Source organism: Phyllobates terribilis, unplaced genomic scaffold, assembly GCF_046119375.1.
Source record: "Phyllobates terribilis strain yellow unplaced genomic scaffold, ASM4611937v1 Scaffold_13__5_contigs__length_258822181, whole genome shotgun sequence".
Classification (NCBI taxonomy): Eukaryota; Metazoa; Chordata; class Amphibia; order Anura; family Dendrobatidae; genus Phyllobates; species Phyllobates terribilis.
The window spans coordinates 98,464,449-98,483,010 of record NW_027362773.1 but is presented as its reverse complement, the minus strand read 5'-3'; the positions used below and the strand labels follow the sequence as shown (position 1 = coordinate 98,483,010).

Genomic DNA, 18,562 nt, shown 5'->3' with positions numbered 1-18,562 from the left:
CAGAACACTGTATTGTGCCTACTCTCTATACTAACCCCACTGTGCCAGCTGTCCGCAGCAGTGAAAGGTTTGCAGGATTGTACCCGCATGTGCTGCACAGCCTGCTGGGCACTGCTGCTTGGTGGCTGGCTTGGAGTTATAGCTACACTGGCTGAGCACTTGGATTTTAGCAGGCAAGCGTCTTTTTGATAACACAGAATGCTGCCTTTCTTTTTGTTAAGAAGTCTTGCAGTTTTGTTGGCAGGCGTGAATCTCCTTTGCTTTACTTACAACTGCAGGACAAAGAAATGTGTTGGGTTGCAGCTATTTTACACATCTAATGTATCAGCTGCATGGACGCTTGAGCATGTTGCAAAGCTAAACCGATAAAAGGCTGCTGGGACCACATGCCCTTCTCACCAGCAAACTATAACAGGAATGAATGGCTTGTTCTGTGCCCCCCTTTCTTCTCTTTTTGCTTGTTCAGTAGACAAGATGATTCCCCTGAAAATGTTCTAGATTCATAATCTGTAGCCAAGCAAAAGAAATGTGTACGACTAGTCGCAGATGGCTAAATATAGTCCAGCTCTTCAGTTTCCTGTTCAATGAGCAATGCTTGAAAGCTTTGGGAAAAAAAAATTCCTTTTGATGTGAATGAAGTCTTCAGCATTTTTGAAACACGCACAAAAAAGAGATGGATTAATTACTCCTCATTAGGCAGCAAGTCAGGACACCTCTGAATGTACATTCTTCCCAACACCAGAGCCATTGCCCGGATGTAATAGTCACCTTTTGTTATATAATTCGGCTCTTGTTAATACAGCGGTGAGCAAGGCAACGGCAGTCCAAGAGCTGGCGCTTTGTGGAAAGCCGAGCCATATTACATCTCCCTCCGGATGAATGCTACAATTTTTTTGTTACAGAAATGGGCAGATATATGACTGCAGTTGGTATCAGACTGGAGATTACTAGTTATGTGTTGGGATAAATGCATTTAAAGGTGAATCTGATCTAAAGCTTCCCCTTCAATGGCATTAATCATCTGCAGATGTTAATTTTGGAATCTGAAGGGTTAAATCCCATTACATTTCCCTTTTATAGAATAGTCTGCACATTGAGACTGGGATTTAAGGGTTTACACCAACGGTATTAAGAAAATGTTGCGGCTCTTATCTGTACGTTTGTGTTCTGTTTTTCTGTTTTGTATTTTTGTTGATGCCCGCTCCCTCCCAACATTGAACTGTCTTGTCTGATCAGTGTAATAATTTATTAATGTGTATTATTGTGCCTACCACAGTCAATTATTAACTCTTTACAAGGAGTATACAAAGCGGTTACACTAAAAGCATATAAAATTACAAACCCGATTTTTAAAAATAAAAAAAAGTTGGGTTACCGTGTAAAATGTAAAGAAAAGAATGCAATGATTTGGAAATCCTGTCTTGCCGTATTTAATCACAACAGCACCCAGATCAGAAGGTGAAGACTACACATTTTTCCATTTTATTAACCAATTTAGAAATTGATGGCAACATAATGTCTCAAAAAAAATTGGGACAGGGCCATATTTACCATTGCGTTGTATTGCATCCGGTCTTCTTTTTACAACAGTCTGTAAACATTATAAACTTCTGGGGAGGCGGGAGACAATTGCTGGAGTTTTGGGAGAGGAATGTTGTCCCATTCCTGCCTGATGGAGGATTCTCGCTGCTCAACAGTCCGAGGTCTTTGCCGGATTTTTAGTTTCATAATGTGCCAAATGTTTAAAATTGGCAAAAAGTCGGAACTGCAGGTGGCCAGGTCATCACCCGAAATCCTCTTCTGCGAAGCAGTGCTGCTGTGATGGATGTTGTATGTGGTTTAGCTTTGTTGTGCTGAAATATGCAAGGTCTTCGCTGAGGTAGACATTGTCTAGATGGAGCATATGTTGTTCTAAAACCTCTATATAATGCTCAGCATCGATAGTGCCTTTTATAAGCGAGCCATACCATAGGCACTAATGCAGCCCAATACCATCAGAGATGCAGGAACTGTGCGCTGATAACAAGTTGGGTGGTCCTTCTTCTCCTAAGTCCACTGGTTTTTATCAAGTATTTAACATTTTTATTCATCTGATCACACAACAGTTTTCCATTTTTCTTCATTCCATTGTAAAATGGCTTTGGCCAAGAGAAGACTGCAGCGTATCTCGATTGTGTTGATATAGCCTTTTTTTTTTTTTCTCGTTTGATAGAGCTATCACTTGCATTTGTTTATTGCACAACGAGTTGTGTTCATAGATAATGATTTCTAGAAATGTTCCTGACCCATGCAGTGATTTGCATGACCAAATTGTGCCTGCTTTTTATGCAGTACTGCTTTAGGACCTGTAGATCACGAGCATCAAATTTTACCATCAGCCTTGGCCCTTGTGCACATCTATTTCTCCAGAATCTGAATGATATAATGTCCTGTAGATGGTGGAATATTCAAAGTCTTTGCAATTTTACATTGAGGAACATTTTTCTAGAATTGTTCTACTGTTTAGGCTCAGTTGATCAGATTGAAACTGACCATTTTTGCTTCTCAGAGACTCTGCCTCTCTAACATGATATTTTTATACAGTCATGTGACTTAATTGAAAATTGACCCTCCAGCTGTTTTTCATTAGTTCCACTCGCATTTCCAGCCTATTGTTAGCCTGTCCCAACTTTTTTGAAATGTGTTGCTACCATCAACTTTGAAATGAGTAAAAAAAAAAAATAAAAAAAAAATTACAATGAAACTGAAAAATGTGCAACGTTCAACTTCTGAACTGTGTTCAGTGTTTGGCTGTGAATAAAATATGGTTATAAGAGATTTCCAGATCATTGGCTTTTTATACATTTTACTCAGCGTCCCAACTTTTTTTGGGGAATTGGGGTTGTACATAATCTGATGTATTAGTGTATTTTTCCCACATTGCTTTCCATGTGTAATGAAGGAGATTGATTAGAAATGCACAGGTTGTCCAGAAAACAATGTGCTCTGTGGAGAAAAACCCTATAACATGCGCCCCCCTAGAGGTCAAGATCAGTCCCGTGAAGCAGAATTTTAATATAGGGGTGTACTATAAAGTTGCTATCCAGGGAGCATAGAGCACCGCGTGCAAAATAAATACAGTGCTAGGCCAGTTTCAGATACCCAACGATCACAGTTCAAGTACAGACCATGATGTCCAGACTTTCCGAGGGTCTCCTGATCTGAACTCAACAAGCTCATAAAGCCATATGTGAAGCTGTTGAGTTCAGGTGAAGACCCTAGGCCATCTGAACAGCATGGTCTGTAATCGACTGATGAATGTCAGATGTATGAAACAGACCTTGATCTTGGCGGAGGGTGTCAGGGGATGGTGTGCCATGCTCCATAGCAATAGGCGCTGCATTAGGCATAAATCCGTTTTATGTTTGATCCATAGTGAACCAACAATCGTATTGCTTTCCATATCTTGTAGACCAACACTATACCTTTAATAAAAAATAAAAAAATACTGTGCATTTTTATCAGTCTCCAACAAGGGTGTTATCACATGCAGACATATCGGTAAAGGGTTTACTCACAGGACTGTATAGCAGCCCAACTTTAAGATCTTGCTGGTTGGTGCTGGAATTCCCAGCCAGAATCGGGGCCACCTAGGCTTATACAGTTAGGTCCATATATATTTGGACAGAGACAACATTTTTCTAATTTTGGTTCTAGACATTACCACAGTGAATTTTAAACAAAACTATTCTGATGCAGTTGAAGTTCAGACTTTCAGCTTTCATTTGAGGGTATCCACATTAAAATTGGATGAAGGGTTTAGGAGTTTCAGCTCCTTAACATGTGCCACCCTGTTTTTCAAATTCAAGTTTTTTTATTTTTTGTGTTGAAAAAGTACAAGAAAATACAATATACATAGTAAAAGGGGTAACGTAACTATAAATCTATGCATAACTACAGTACATTGGGGGGGTACAGGGAGGGTTTTCCATCAATATCCAGATCAAGCATGTATTTTTCCATATGAAAGATAGAGAGAGAGGGAGCGGACCACGGCAGACCACTAATCAATAGAGTGTGATTATGATCTTTGTTGTGACGACATCCCGGATAACTTTAGTTGGGGGCTAGATGGTAGGCGTCAGAGTTTTGGAAATCCATCCAATCCCTCCAAGTCCCACAGTGTCTATCAACATCAGCCGGTGAGATGGCAATCAGATGCTCCATCCCATTAAGGAGGGAGATCTCCGCAAACCATTCCTCCACAGTGGGTGGGTCTCTGCTTTTCCAGTGTCAGTGCCACCCTGTTTTTAAAGGGACCAAAAGTAATCGGACAATTGACTCCAAGGCTATTTCATGGACAGGTGTGGGCAATCCCTTCGTTATGTCATTCTCAATTAAGCAGATAAAAGGCCTGGAGTTGATTTGAGGTGCGGTGCTTGCATTTGGAAGGTTATGCTGTGAAGTAAACATGCGGTCAAAGGAGCTCTCCATGCAGGTGAAACAAGCCATCCTTAAGCTGCAAAAAAAAAAAAAAAAAAAAACACCTGAGAAATTGCTACAATATTAGGAGTAGCAAAATCTACAGTTTGGTACATCCTGAGAAAGAAAGAAAGCACTGGTGAGCTCTTCAATGCAAAAAGACCTGGGCGCCCATGGAAGACAACAGTGGTGGATGATCGCAGAATAATCTCCATGGTGAAGAGAAACCCCTTCACAACAGCCAACCAAGTGAACAATACTCTCCAGGAGGTAGGCGTATCAATATCCAAATCTACCATAAAGAGAAGACTGCATGAAAGTAACTACAGAGGGTTCACTGTAGGGTGCAAGCCACTCATAAGCATCAAGAATGAAAAGGCTAGACTGGACTTTGCTAAAAAAAAACATCTAAAAAAGCCAGCACAGTTCTGGAAGAACATTCTTTGTGGACAGATGAAACCAAGATCAACCTCTACCAGAATGATGGAAAGAGAAAAGTATGGCGAAGGCGTGGTACAGCTCATGATCCAAAGCATACCACATCATCTGTAAAACACGGCGGAGGCAGTGTGATGGCTTGGGCATGCATGGCTGCCAGTGGCACTGGGTCACTAGTGTTTATTGATGATGTGACACAGGACAGAAGCAGCCGAATGAATTCTGATGTATTCAGAGTCATACTGTGTGCTCAGATCCAGCCAAATGCAGCCAAACTGATTGGTCGTCGTTTCATACTACAGATGGACAATGACCCAAAACATAAAGCCAAAGCAACCCAGAAGTTTATTAAAGGAAAGAAGTGGAATATTCTTGAATGGCCAAGTCAGTCACCTGATCTCAACCCAATTGAGCATGCATTTCACTTGTTAAAGACTAAGCTTCAGATAGAAAGGCCCACAAACAAACAGCAACTGAAAACCACCGCAGTGAAGGCCTGGCAGAGCATCAAAAAGGAGGAAACACAGCGTCTGGTGATGTCCATGAGTTCAAGACTTCAGGCAGTCATTGCCAACAAAGGGTTTTCAACCAAGTACTAGAAATGAACATTTTATTTACAATTATTTAATCTGTCCAATTACTTTTGGTCCCTTTAAAAACAGGGTGGCACATGTTAAGGAGCTGAAACTCCTAAACCCTTCATCCAATTTTAATGTGGATACCCTCAAATGAAAGCTGAAAGTCTGAACTTCAACTGCATCTGAATTGTTTTGCTTAAAATTCATTGTGGTAATGTCTAGAACCAAAATTAGAAAAATGTTGTCTGTCCAAATATATATGGACCTAACTGTATATAACATGGTTTGTTTGGGCCAGGAATTGTGGCCATAACATGAACAGTAAAATACGGACACTATACGGTCTTGTGAAAAAGCCCTAACTGTTACGATCTCTAAATGGGCTTGCATAAATCATTGCATCAGCTCCAGAAACATCCTTATTCAGATGGATGGAACTGGATTTCAGTTGCAAAAAGTCAACAACTGAGATGGCTGCGTGTGAATGTACACTAAAAGAATGAATCGCCTTGTTTGTCCAGCTGCTTTGTATGTCCTTTGTAAATTGTTTCGTGTGGTATTTAGTTATTTTTGCTTTACGCCAACCTTTTAACACACTATTTGTATTGTATCCAGGTGACAAATATGGTAAGTTATTGACCTGGCTCATGACTTGTGACTCCAGTTTGGCTTTTGCACAGTGTTTGGCTGATCGCTTTGACTTGTCTCCCCAGCTTGTGCTGTTTTGCCCACACACAATTAGCAGCATCTATGGTTTAGATGTCAGTGCCCCTAAGGATGACAAGTCTATTCCCTGTCCATTTTTTTTTTTTTTAGAACCGTGACGTGGGCTAATAGCATGAAGGCCTTGCCTGCATGTGTACAGCCTGCCTGAGACTGACTGCCAATGACCGCTTTGATGTACCTGCAATCATGCACTAATGTCTGCCAGTGTCCGAGCCATAGACACTAGCATCAGGCTGAATGATTAAGAGTGCAGAGGATTATAGGTAGAGTAGTACCATATGACACCAGAACACATGCTTGTGTATTATAGGGGTGACTGCTGCTCAAATGGTATTTTAATCCAACATTCTTCATAATAGTAGCAGATCTGTGGATTTCATGAAAATGAGACTTCATTAGGACCTCTGACTACTTACAACTTCTTTCCATGGTGTTTGCCACCAAGGGGAGTAAATAAAATTAATTTGCTCAACATCATACTTCCAGTGTATGAAATATAAACTATTTATAGTATAAATTTATGTAATCAAATTTTACTCACTTATATAGCACCATTAATTCCTCAGCGCTTTACAGACATCATCAACACTGTCCCCAATGGGGCTCACAAAATAAATTCGCTACCAGTATGTCTTTGGAGTGAGGGAGAAAACCCATATAAACATGGGGAGAACATACAAACTCCTTGCAAATGTTATATAACATAAATTATGGCCAGTTCCTTCAACTAATTTCTATTATACTGTATTTGATAACTAGGAGATGTTTGATGCTAATTACGCTTTAGCTGGAGGTAACCTTTTCAATGACTTGTCGTGTTTCGCTCCCTGGAAGGAATGGCCAAAAAAAATTACCTAATTATTATTAAGCCTGGGAATTTATTAGCAACTACTGCTATCATCGACCTATGGACACACTGTTTTAGTTATTTTACTTTGTTGAGTAGACAGATTTGAGCAGTGCTCTTATTTAGGGTGACTTCACATTCAGCAAAGCAGATTTACTATTGCTTTAAAAAAAAAATGTCATAAGCCTAGAGGAGTCAGTCAGATGATTCGCTAAATAATCGATCGCCTCTTCTGATGTTTATAAGTAGATATGTCTCATATCTGGTCACAGGTGGTCTATCAGCTGAGTGCCTTACTGATCCTGAGAATGGAGGGCCTGACTAGTGTCTGTTCCCAGAATTCACTCTATTTGTGTATTTGCTATCCACTAATGAAATGTGACCTTGCATGAATGGAAACTGCTTGGATACTGGTACCTGTGTTTTCAAGATCGGTAGGGGTCTTCGCAGTCAAACAACCACTGATCTGACGAGTCAATATGCCAGAATTATCTATTGCAAGATCATATTTATAGGACAGTTTTACTTTTGATCAGTGAGCCAGTCATGTGAAGCTTCTTCTAGTTATGAATAGCCGGTTCCTTTTGAAATGCTAGGGATGTGACGGACGACATTGCAGACCCCCCTACCAGGCTGACTACACAAGCTTTCAGCAATTAAAGTTTTTTTTTTATGATCTATTACACAAGGTTTAACTGGTGTCCAAAACCAGCAATCTTTCTAATGCAACCTTCCACTTTCTCCATTCTCAAACCTCTCATTTAGCTGGTGAATAGCTATAACAGGAGTGACATCACTATTAACATAACTTGACCCTTTCTAAATCAAGGCTCTGTCAGAGTGGTGTTGTAGAAATAGTAACTGTTAGAAAGCTTTTTTTCATTTATGTAATTGGACATTTTAAACCCTGTTTAATGCATCGTAAAGCACCTTTAATTGCTGGATTTTCCTACATATTGGTTTATTCAATCTGTAGATACTGGTGGTCAGGTCAGAGTAGTAGCACTGCCATTAGGTTTTGCATAACTGCATGCTGGCATTACAATATCCCCTTCCTATGTTTAATACTCACGCTTCTAGCTGCACAACCATCGACTGTCCGCACAGAGTTCAATAACTGCATGCCAACTGTTATATTAAAGGATCAAACCGCCAAGGACAAAGCATTGCAACACATGGCAGCCATGTCCTCTGCTCAGATTGTGTCCGCCACCGCCATTCACAACAAGCTGGGACTACCAGGGATTCCTCGTCCAGCCTTTCCTGCTGCACCCGGGGTGAGTGTGTGTTCAAGGAGTACGGGCCGGTGGTCTGCGTCATGTGGCCCTCTTGCATTTGTGCAAACCAGAGCCCTCATTATCCCCTGGTTGCCACAGGCTGGGAGCTATGGTTTTACAACTGTTTGTTTAGATTCTCCCAGATTTCTACTGTGAAGCTTGATTTTAGAGATATATAGAAAATATTAGAGAACTTTTTCAATAGATATTTACAGATATTATGTTATTGTAAAATGCTTCTGCTGGGTCAATCTGAAAGGTTCCCATCATTCATTATAATCTTTTTAATCATTATAATCTGCTTTTTTCTTCTTCATCTCAGTGCTTTGAAATGCATCCAAAAAATAAATGTGAGGTGGCATTTTTATGTATAGTGAATAAAAGGAAAGTGACATGTCCACCCTGCTCAAGCAGGAGCATTAAAAGCATTACAGCCTATTAGTACACCGACAGGCAAACAATTAGGCCATATATCTGGCTTTGTTAGGCCCTTGGATGCCCAGGATTGCATTGTGGAAAGCCAATGGACTGACAAATGGAGCCCACTTATTTTGTCAAATATAATAGATGCCATGTTTGGCATAACCTGTGGTACCTAAGGGGATTTTGATCGGAGTCGAGCTTTATTGATATCCAGTTATTGCTCAGGAATCCAGAGCGATGAAACAGTCTTATGAATGTACCCTATTAACGGCTGCGACATACAGAATACAGGGCAGTCTTAAAGGGGTTAACAAAAGCTTACACCAAAAATATTTTTGATAAATGCATTTTCTTAATTCACTGCAACCCACCACCCTTCCCATCACTGAATTAACAAATCAGCACGAATGATCAGATGAAAATATTCTATTTCTACTACAAAAAATACTAATAATTCTTCAATTTTAATTATTCAAATTTTTCTATTTGGTGTCTTTGAGCCATTTTCTTCTATTTTGTTGTGTATCATGGGCAGAATCAAAGTTTATCACCTGCACAAGTTTTTTATATGCGACCTCTTTTTATCTTAATGAATTTTCCTGCAACCACCCTCATGCTGGTGACCAGTAAACTTAAAATCCACATATTTTTAAGTCTACATACCCTTAAGTTTATTATGTATTGGATGTCATTTAATGTTAAATATTATGAAAAAAATGCATCAAAGTGCAGATAATAATAATCTTCACTTTTATATAGCGCCAACATATTCTGTAGCGCTTTACATACAATATTATCACTGTCCCCATTGAGGCTCACAATCTAAATTCCCTATCAGTATGTCTTTGGAATGTGAGCGCAAACCGGAGAACCCAGAGGAAACCCACGCAAACACGGGGAGAACATACAAACTCCTTGCAGATGTTGTCTTTGGTGGGATTTGAACCCAGGACCCCAGTGCTGCAAGGCTGCAGTGCTAATCACTGAGCCACCGTGCTGCCCCAATTTAATAATTGATTAACAATTGTTAATAATATTAACAATTTAATAATTGTAAGGAAACATAATTATAAAATCCACTTGCCCTACCTTTTGACTTTTTCTTTTCTTTCCACTTACAGTACTGGCCAGGAATGCTTCAGACAGGGCAGCCAGGCTCTTCACAAGAGTAAGTCTGACATTACTGCTTACAGAAAATGATCTTCACTGATTTATCCCCTTTGTGAATGTAACCACTGATGGAGAAAGGTGTCACACACCACTGTTATGCTGTTTCTTGAATTTATCTTGTTATTAACAGCTGCCCTTCTGCAAAAAAATTCTGCATGAAAATCAACCTGCAGTACAGATTTTAAAATACACAGTGTCAATTTCTGTTGGGAATGTTTACCTAGGATTTCCTTCCTTTTTGGTGTAGAGCGGTGAAATCTGCAGCAAAATCTTTACGTTTCACATGTGAACTTTTGCTGCAGATTTGCAGTAAATATTCCTGACTTGTGTGGAAGTACTTTTACTTTCTACAACATCTGCGAATCTTAATGATCTTGGTTAAATTATCTTTTCTTTCATGCAGCTTGAAGGCTTGATAAAAATCTTGTTTCTCTGATTCACTTTTAAAGTTGTTCCAAAATGACTAGCTAAAAGACATAATTATTATTAGTTTTAAAGTGTGTGTATATATTTATATTTTTATATACAGTTATATGAAAAAGTTTGGGCACCCCTATTAATCTTAAGCTTAATGTTTTATAGAAATTGGTGTTTTTGCAACAGCTATTTCAGTTTGATATATGTAATAACTGTTGGACACAGTAATGTTTCTGCCTTGAAATGAGGTTTATTGTACTAACAGAAAATGTGCAGTCTGCATTCAAACAAAATTTGACAGGTGCATAAGTATGGGCACCTCACCAGAAAAGTGACATTAATATATAGTAGATCCTCCTTTTGCAAAAATAACAGCGTCTAGTCACTTCCTGTAGCTTTTAATGATTTCCTGGATCCTGGATGAAGGTATTTTTGACCATTCCTCTTTACAAAACAATTCCAGTTCAGTTAAGTTTGATGGTCGCCGAACATGGACAGCCCTCTTCAAATGATCCCACAGATGTTCAATGATATTCAGGTCTGGGGACTGGGATGGCCATTCCAGAACATTGTAATTGTTCCTCTGCATGAATGCCTGAGTAGATTTGGAACGGTGTTTTGGATCATTGTCTTGCTGAAAGATCCATCCCCTGCGTAACTTCAGCTTTATCACTGATTCTTGAACATTGTCAACAATCTGCTGATACTGAGTGGAATCCATGCGTCCCTCAACTTTAACAACATTCCCGGTGCCGGCATTGGCCACACAGCCCCAAAGCATGATGGAACCTCCACCAAATTTTGCTGTGGGTAGCAAGTGTTTTTCTTGGAATGCTGTGTTTTTTTGCCGCCATGCATAACTCCTTTTTGTATGACCAAACAACTCAATCTTGGTTTCATCAGTCCACAGGACCTTCTTCCAAAAAGAAATTGGCTTCTCCAAATGTGCTTTTGCATACCTCAGCCGACTGTTTGTGGTGTGCTTGCAGAAACGGCTTCTTTCGCATCACTCTCCCATACTTCTTCTCCTTGTGCAAAGTGCGTTGTATAGTTGACCGATGCACAGTGACACCATCTTCAGCAAGTTGATGCTGCAGCTCTCTGGAGGTGGTCTGAGGATTGTCCTTGACTGATCTCACCATTCTTCTTCTCTGCCTTTCTGATGTTTTTCTTGGCCTGCCACTTCTGGCCTTAACAAGAACTGTCCCTGTGTTCTTCCATTTCCTTACTATGTTCCTCACAGTGGAAACTGAGAGGTTAAATCTCTGAGACAGCTTTTTGTATCCTTCCCCTGAACAACTATGTTGAATAATCTTTGTTTTCAGATCATTTGACAGTTGTTTTGAGGAGCCCATGATGCCACTCTTCAGAGGAGATTCAAACAGGAGAACAACTTGCAAGTGGCCACTTTAAGTAGCTTTTCTCATGATTGCATACACCTGGCTATGAAGTTCAAAGCTCAATGAGGTTACAAAACCAAAAAAAAGTGCTTTAGTAAGTCAGTAAAAAGTAGGCAGGATCATTTAAAACAAGAAAATGATAAGGGTGCCCATACTTATGCACCTGTCAAATTTTGTTTGAATGCAGATTGCACATTTTCTGTTAGTACAATAAACCTCATTTCAAGGCAGAAACATTACTGTGTCCAACAGTTATTACATATATCAAACTGAAATAGCTGTTGCAAAAACACCAATTTTTATAAAACATTAAGCTTAAGATTAATAGGGGTACCCAAACTTTTTCATATAACTGTATATATAATTTTTATTTAAAGTGGGGAAAATAAGTATTTGATACACTGCTGATTTTGCAAGTTTTCCCACCTACAAAGAATGGAGAGGTCTGTAATTTTTATTGTAGGTACACTTTAACTGTGAGAGACAGAATCTAACAATGTGATTTTCTGGATTTTTTTTTTTTTTTTTTACATAAAAAATTTTCATTTTATTGCATGAAATAAGCATTGGATACAATAGAAAAACAGAACTTAATAATTGGTACAGAAATCTTTGTTTGCAATAACAGAGGTCAGACGTTTCCTGTAGTTCTTCACCAGGTTTGCACACACACTGCAGCAGGGATTTTGGCCCCCTCCTCCATACAGATCTTTCTGGTTTCGGGGCTGTCGCTGGCCAACATTGAGTTTCAGCTCCCTCCAAAGATTTTCTATTGGGTTCAGGTCTGGAGACTGGCTAGGCCACTCAAGGACCTTGAAATGCTTCTTACACAGCCACTCCTTAGTTGCCCTGGCTTTGTGTTTGGGGTCATTGTCATACTGGAAGACCCAGCCACGATCCATCTTCAGTGCTCTTACTGAGGGAAGGAGGTTGTTGGCCAAAATCTTGCGATACATGACCCATCCATCCTCCCTTCAATACAGTGTTTAATCCATGACGATGTAGTGTGTTACTAACAGTAATGTTTGAGACTGGTCCCAGCTCTCTTCAGGTCATTGACCAGGTCCTCCCGTGTAGTTCTGGGTTGATTCTTGACCTTTCTCAGAATCATCCTTACCCCACGAGGCGAGATCTTGCATGGATCCCCAGACCGAGGAAGATTGACAGTCATCTTGTGTTTCTTTCATTTTCTAATAATTGTGCCAACAGTTGTTGCCTTCTCACCAAGCTGCTTGCCTTTTGTCCTGTAGCCCATCCCAGCCTTGTGCCGGTCTCCAATTTTGTCCCAGCTCTTTGGCCTTGACCATGGTGGACAAGTTGGAGTGTGAGTGAGTGTTTGGACAGGTGTCTTTCATACAAGTAACGAGTTCAAACAGGTGCAATTAATACAGGTAATGAGTGCAGAGTAGGAGGGCTTCTTAAAGAAAAATTAACAGGTCTGTGAGAGCCAGAATTCTTGCTGGTTGGTAGGTGATCAAATACTTATTTCATGCAATAAAATGCAATTTAATTATTTAAAAATCATACAATGTGACTTTCTGGTTTTTATTTTTAGATTCTGTCTCACACAGTTGAAGTGTACCTACGATAAAAATTACAGACCTCTCCATTCTTTGTAAGTGGGAAAACTTTCAAAATCGGCAGTGTATCAAATACCTATTTTCCCCACTGTGTGTATCTATAAAGGACGTGTGTGTGTGTGTGTGTGTGTGTGTGTGTGTGTGTGTGTGTGTGTGTGTGTGTGTGTGTGTGTGTGTGTGTGTGTGTGTGTGTGTGTGTGACAACAAAATCATCAATGGAAATCAAATTTATTAACCCATGGAGGCCTGGATTTGGAGTCACCCCCAAAATTAAAATGGAAAAGCACACTACAGGCTGATCCAACTTTCATGTAATGTCCTTTAAAACAAGTCAAAATGAAGATCAGTAATGTCTGTGGCCTCCACGTGCCTGTATGACCTCCCTACAATGCCTGGGCATGCTCCTGATGAGGTTGCGGATGGTCTCCTGTAGGATCTCCTCCCAGACCTGGAATAAAGCATCAACCCCCATCTGTGGACTTCGGGCCCTCATACCACCCTCATGGAGTCGGTTTCTAACCTTTTGTGCAGACACATGCACATTTGTGGCCTGCTGGAGGTAATTTTGCAGGACTCTGACAGTGCTTCTCCTGTTCCTCCTTGCACAAAGGCAGAGGTAGCGGTCCTGCTGCTGGGTTGTTGCCCTCCTACGGCCCCCTCCACATCTCCTGGTGTACTGGCCTGTCTCCTGGTAGCGCCTCCAGCCTCTGGACACTACGCTGACAGACACAGCAAACCTTCTTGCCACAGAAAAAATAAAGGGAGCACTTAAACAACAGAATATAACTCCAAGTAAATCAAACTTCTGTGAAATCAAACTGTCCACTTAGGAAGCAACACTGATTGACAATCAATTTCACATGCTGTTGTGTAAATGGAATAGACAATAAATGGAAATTATTGGCAATGATCAAGACACACCCTCAATAAAGGAGTGGTTCTGCTGGTGGGGACCACAGACCACATCTCAGTACCAATGCTTTCTGGCTGATGTTTTGGTCACTTTTGAATGTTGGTTGTGCTTTCACACTAGTGGTAGCAAGAGACGGACTCTACAACCCACAGAAGTTGCTCAGGTAGTGCAGCTCATCCAGGATGGCACATTAATGCGAGCTGTGGCAAGGAGGTTTGCTGTGTCTGTCAGCGTAGTGTCCAGAGGCTGGAGGCGCAGGAGGAGCAGGCAACAAATGTGCATGTGTCTGCACAAACGTTTAGAAACCGACTCCATGAGGGTGGTATGAGGGCCCAAAGTCCACAGATGGGGCTTGTGCTCACAGCCCAACACCGTGCAGGACGCTTGGCATTTGCCACAGAACACCAGGATTGGCAAAGTCACCACTGGCGCCCTGTGCTCTTCACAGATGAAAGCAGGTTCACACTGAGCACATGTGACAGACGTGACAGAGTCTGGAGACGCTGTGGAGAGCGATCTGCTGCCTGCAACATCCTTCAGCATGACCGGTTTGGCAGTGGGTCAGTAATGATGTGGGGTGGCATTTCTTTGGAGGGCCGCACAGTCCTCCCATGTGCTCGCCAGAGGTAGCCTGACTGCCATTAAGTACCGAGATGAAATCCTCAGACCTCTTGTGAGACCATATGCTGGTGCGGTTGGCCCTGGGTTCCTCCTAATGCAGGACAATGCCAGACCTCATGTGGCTGGAGTGTGTCAGCAGTTCATGAAAGATGAAGGCATTGAAGCTATGGACTGGCCCGCCCGTTCCCCAGACCTGAATCCGATTGAGCACATCTGGGACATCATGTCTCGCTCCATCCACCAACGTCTCGTTGCACCACAGACGGTCCAGGAGTTGGCGAATGCTTTAGTCCAGGTTTGGGAGGAGATCCCACAGGAGACCATCCACAACCTCATCAGGAGCATGCCCAGGCGTTGTAGGGAGGTCATACAGGCGCGTGGAGGCCACACACAACACTGAGCCTCATTTTGACTTGTTTTAAGGACATTACATCAAAGTTGGATCAGCCTGTAGTGTGTTTTTCCACTTTAATTTTGGTGGTGACTCCAAATCCAGGCCTCCATTGGTTAATAAATGTGATTTCCATTGATGATTTTTGTGATTTTGTTGTCAGCACATTCAACTTTGCACAGAACAAAGTATTCAATGAGAATATTTCATTCATTCAGATCATTTTGAGCAGTGTATTTCCTTGTACATGGCTGCATTCATATTGCTATCAATTCTATGCAGAGGACCAATGGCAGATGCAGAAAAGCAGCCCGAAACCTTAACATTGCCTCCACTGTTTCCCTGTAGTTGTTTGGTACCTTACATCATTACGTTTTCCAATTGGGATGTATATATACTGCTCGCCATCACTAAAAAACAGATTGAACTTAATTATTGAACTTAGATTCATCTGACCACAACACCTTAGACCAATCTGTCTTTCCATTGGCTGTGCTCTGTGTGGTTTGGCAAACTCAAGTCAGACCATCAGGTTCTTTGCAGAGATGAAAGGCTTCTTGACTGGACCTCGTGCATACAGCCCTACTACTCTTAGCTGTCGCACCACAGTTTGGCGACTTACTTTGGCCCCATATTGTTTGTTCATTTCATGCAAAATTCGTACAGCTCTTTTATGTACATCAAATACTGACTTTTGCTTAATAATGTGGTCTACTCTGGAGGAAGTTTTCCGTGGTCATCTACTTCTAGGTTTGTCAGCTGTTCCATAACCTTCTTTTTCTTTCTTTAATCTACGTGACACTTAACTCTGAGAACAGGTGAATTTCATAGCTACCTCTTTTTGGCTTTTGCCTGACTTCACTCTCAGAATAATAAGCTTCCTGACATCTGGTGATATATTTGTCTTTGCCGTGTTTTAACCTAAAAACACGCATAAAGGGATAAAACAATGTCAAACACAATTTTCTACCTTATAGCGGACATCCATTTGCTTCCGGTTTACTAAAATCACCAGGAAAATGACATCACAACAACCAAACAGAATTGGTCTTTTTTTTTTTGGGGGGTGTCATGAAAAGTTATACAATATTTCAACGGAGGACTTTCTGTAATCATTCTACTCTACTTAAGACCTTTGCAGTCTTTTAAAGGGAACCTTCACAGTTTACAATCATTGGATAAAAATATGTATGTCTTGATGTTGTGATACGCGCGCACACACACTAGAAATCAATACAATTATATAGGAAAGTTGTGAGTCTTTACAATTATAAATACAGTATGTTCCTGTTATATATCTTTACATTATACATATAGTATATATAAAAATTGTATAGAACAATTATATGTATACAATTATAAAATATAACAATTACCTTCTGAAACAAGAATATTACTATCAATTTAGTCATTTCTTATGATGTCATTAAGGTAACAGCTGTTTTTTGTTTTTTTTTTTTCCCATCAGCGTCAAGCCATTTGTCCAGCAAACGTATCCCATCCAACCAGCAGTTACAGCGCCTCTTACAGGTAACCTCTACTCAGTGCATCATTGTCAACAGCTTCAGAGTCGCTCAGTGATGCCAGGACACCAGTGTAATTTGTCAAAATCTGAGGAGCAGGGGATGATTCATATAGAGCAGATTATTTTTAATCCTGCGGACTGTAAACATGTCTTGTACCAAAGAGATTTCTTGACTACATATTTTCCTTTGAGTGTAGTCATTTCAAGAAAAGCTTAAATTCCTCCTGCTTTTCTCCAGGGATGATGAGCACAGGTGTGTCTCCAAGAAAATGTAATTAGGCCGCTAGGGTAAAAAGGAGAGCGATGCCTGGTGCTCTCTGCTCCACTCAATGACTGGACAGTTTGACATCCAGGATAACGTAACTGTATTAGTGCAGTCCTGGCTGTAAGCCGAAGAGGAAAGTCTGCTCAGTAATGGCCTATCCTTTGGCCTGTACATCTTAAAACATATCTGATTGTGTTACCTGAATTATTCTTTGTGGCACCTAATATTACCTCCAATGTTTCTGGGGCTGATGTCCCTTTAAAACTACAGAAAATGGCACATGCTATGATTTATACTTATCAAGGCAACTGAGAGAAAAAATCTCCGCGTGCATTATGTAAAATTATACTAATCTAAATGTGCGTATTGTAACTATAGGCATCTATAAGATTTGTATTATTGATCTATGCAATACGGATCTGTAACACAGCAGTGTACATGAAGCCTTAAATTGCCCACACATTCAGTCTCGGGACTTTTTTTTTCATCCCATAGGCTATGTTCACGCGCTGTGTTTTTGTAGCATTTATTTTCTACAGAAAAGAAGCCAGGAAAAACTATAAGATTTCAGAAATCTCACACAGCTTTTTTTTTTTCCTGACTGAATTTGAGCAGTGCAGCATTTTTGAAAATCTTCGGTATGTCAGTTTTGCAGCGGTTTTTTTTTTCACCCAAGAAAGCAATGAGATAGCCTTATGCTGCCTTTTTTTTTTTTTTTAACTATGTTCACATGTTGCGTTTATTATGCTAATTAAAACTTCTTTTGACAGTACCAGCAAAAGCTGAGCTTTCAGAAATCTCATGCACATACTTTTTTTTTTCCTTGCTGAATTGGAAAACTGACACACTTTTTGCACCATTTTTGTAGCATTTTTTTCATTCATAGAAAGCAATGAGGGTGCAAAAATGCTGCAGAAAAAACGCAATCGTGTTTGTTTTTTTGTTGGACTAAAACCAACTCCTTTAAAGGGGTTGTCCGCTATTAGGATATCCCCTTCTCGATCTGAATGTTTGCCACCGTGAAAATAAAAACACCTACACTCTCCTTCCGTGCCGGCAGCACTTGCGTTCCTGGGGCTCACGTGCGTTATGACACATGATCCCTGCTCCCAATCAGCAATGACGTCACTGTCCTCACTGTCCTCACCTTTGCATGTATACATAATCAAGACTAAGTGAGAGCTGCGGTTGGCCACTCACTTCTTGGTTACTAATATGTCGGATCAGTGATGCCAGCGCTGAATGGGCGCAGAGCTTACATGTCATAACAACCACACGTGAGCCCCAAGAGCGCGAATGCTAACGCTGCTGGAATGGCGCTGTCACGGGAGATGAGTATAGGTGTTTTTCTTATTTTCACAGGGGCAACATTCAGATCGAGAAGGGGTTGTCCTAGTAGTGGACAACCCCTTTTAGCCTGTACTGTAGACAAATGACAGTTAATCTGCATCAGAAAAATGCAGCAAAGCCTACTTTTTGTAAGCAACGTCTTTACTGTCGAGAGCAGGTTTTGCTGCAGAAAAAAAACTC

At 40.7% G+C, this 18,562-nt stretch overlaps 1 protein-coding gene across 12 annotated transcripts in view; it reads left to right on the top strand.

The window, feature by feature from the left end:
* TEAD1 (TEA domain transcription factor 1) overlaps window positions 1–18,562 on the top strand; it is a 172,896-nt gene that overhangs the window by 127,744 nt on the left and 26,590 nt on the right. For 4 of the 12 annotated variants that reach the window (XM_073658269.1, XM_073658266.1, XM_073658265.1 and 1 more), the window contains 4 exons: window positions 8,193–8,327; window positions 9,872–9,918; window positions 13,293–13,352; window positions 16,711–16,772. In XM_073658269.1, the coding sequence (XP_073514370.1) occupies window positions 8,193–8,327; window positions 9,872–9,918; window positions 13,293–13,352; window positions 16,711–16,772 (304 nt within the window). Of the gene's footprint in view, window positions 1–6,092; window positions 6,105–8,192; window positions 8,328–9,871; window positions 9,919–13,292; window positions 13,353–16,710; window positions 16,773–18,562 lie in introns of all 12 variants that reach the window. The other 8 variants (XM_073658263.1, XM_073658262.1, XM_073658259.1 and 5 more) reach the window with 3 other exon arrangements.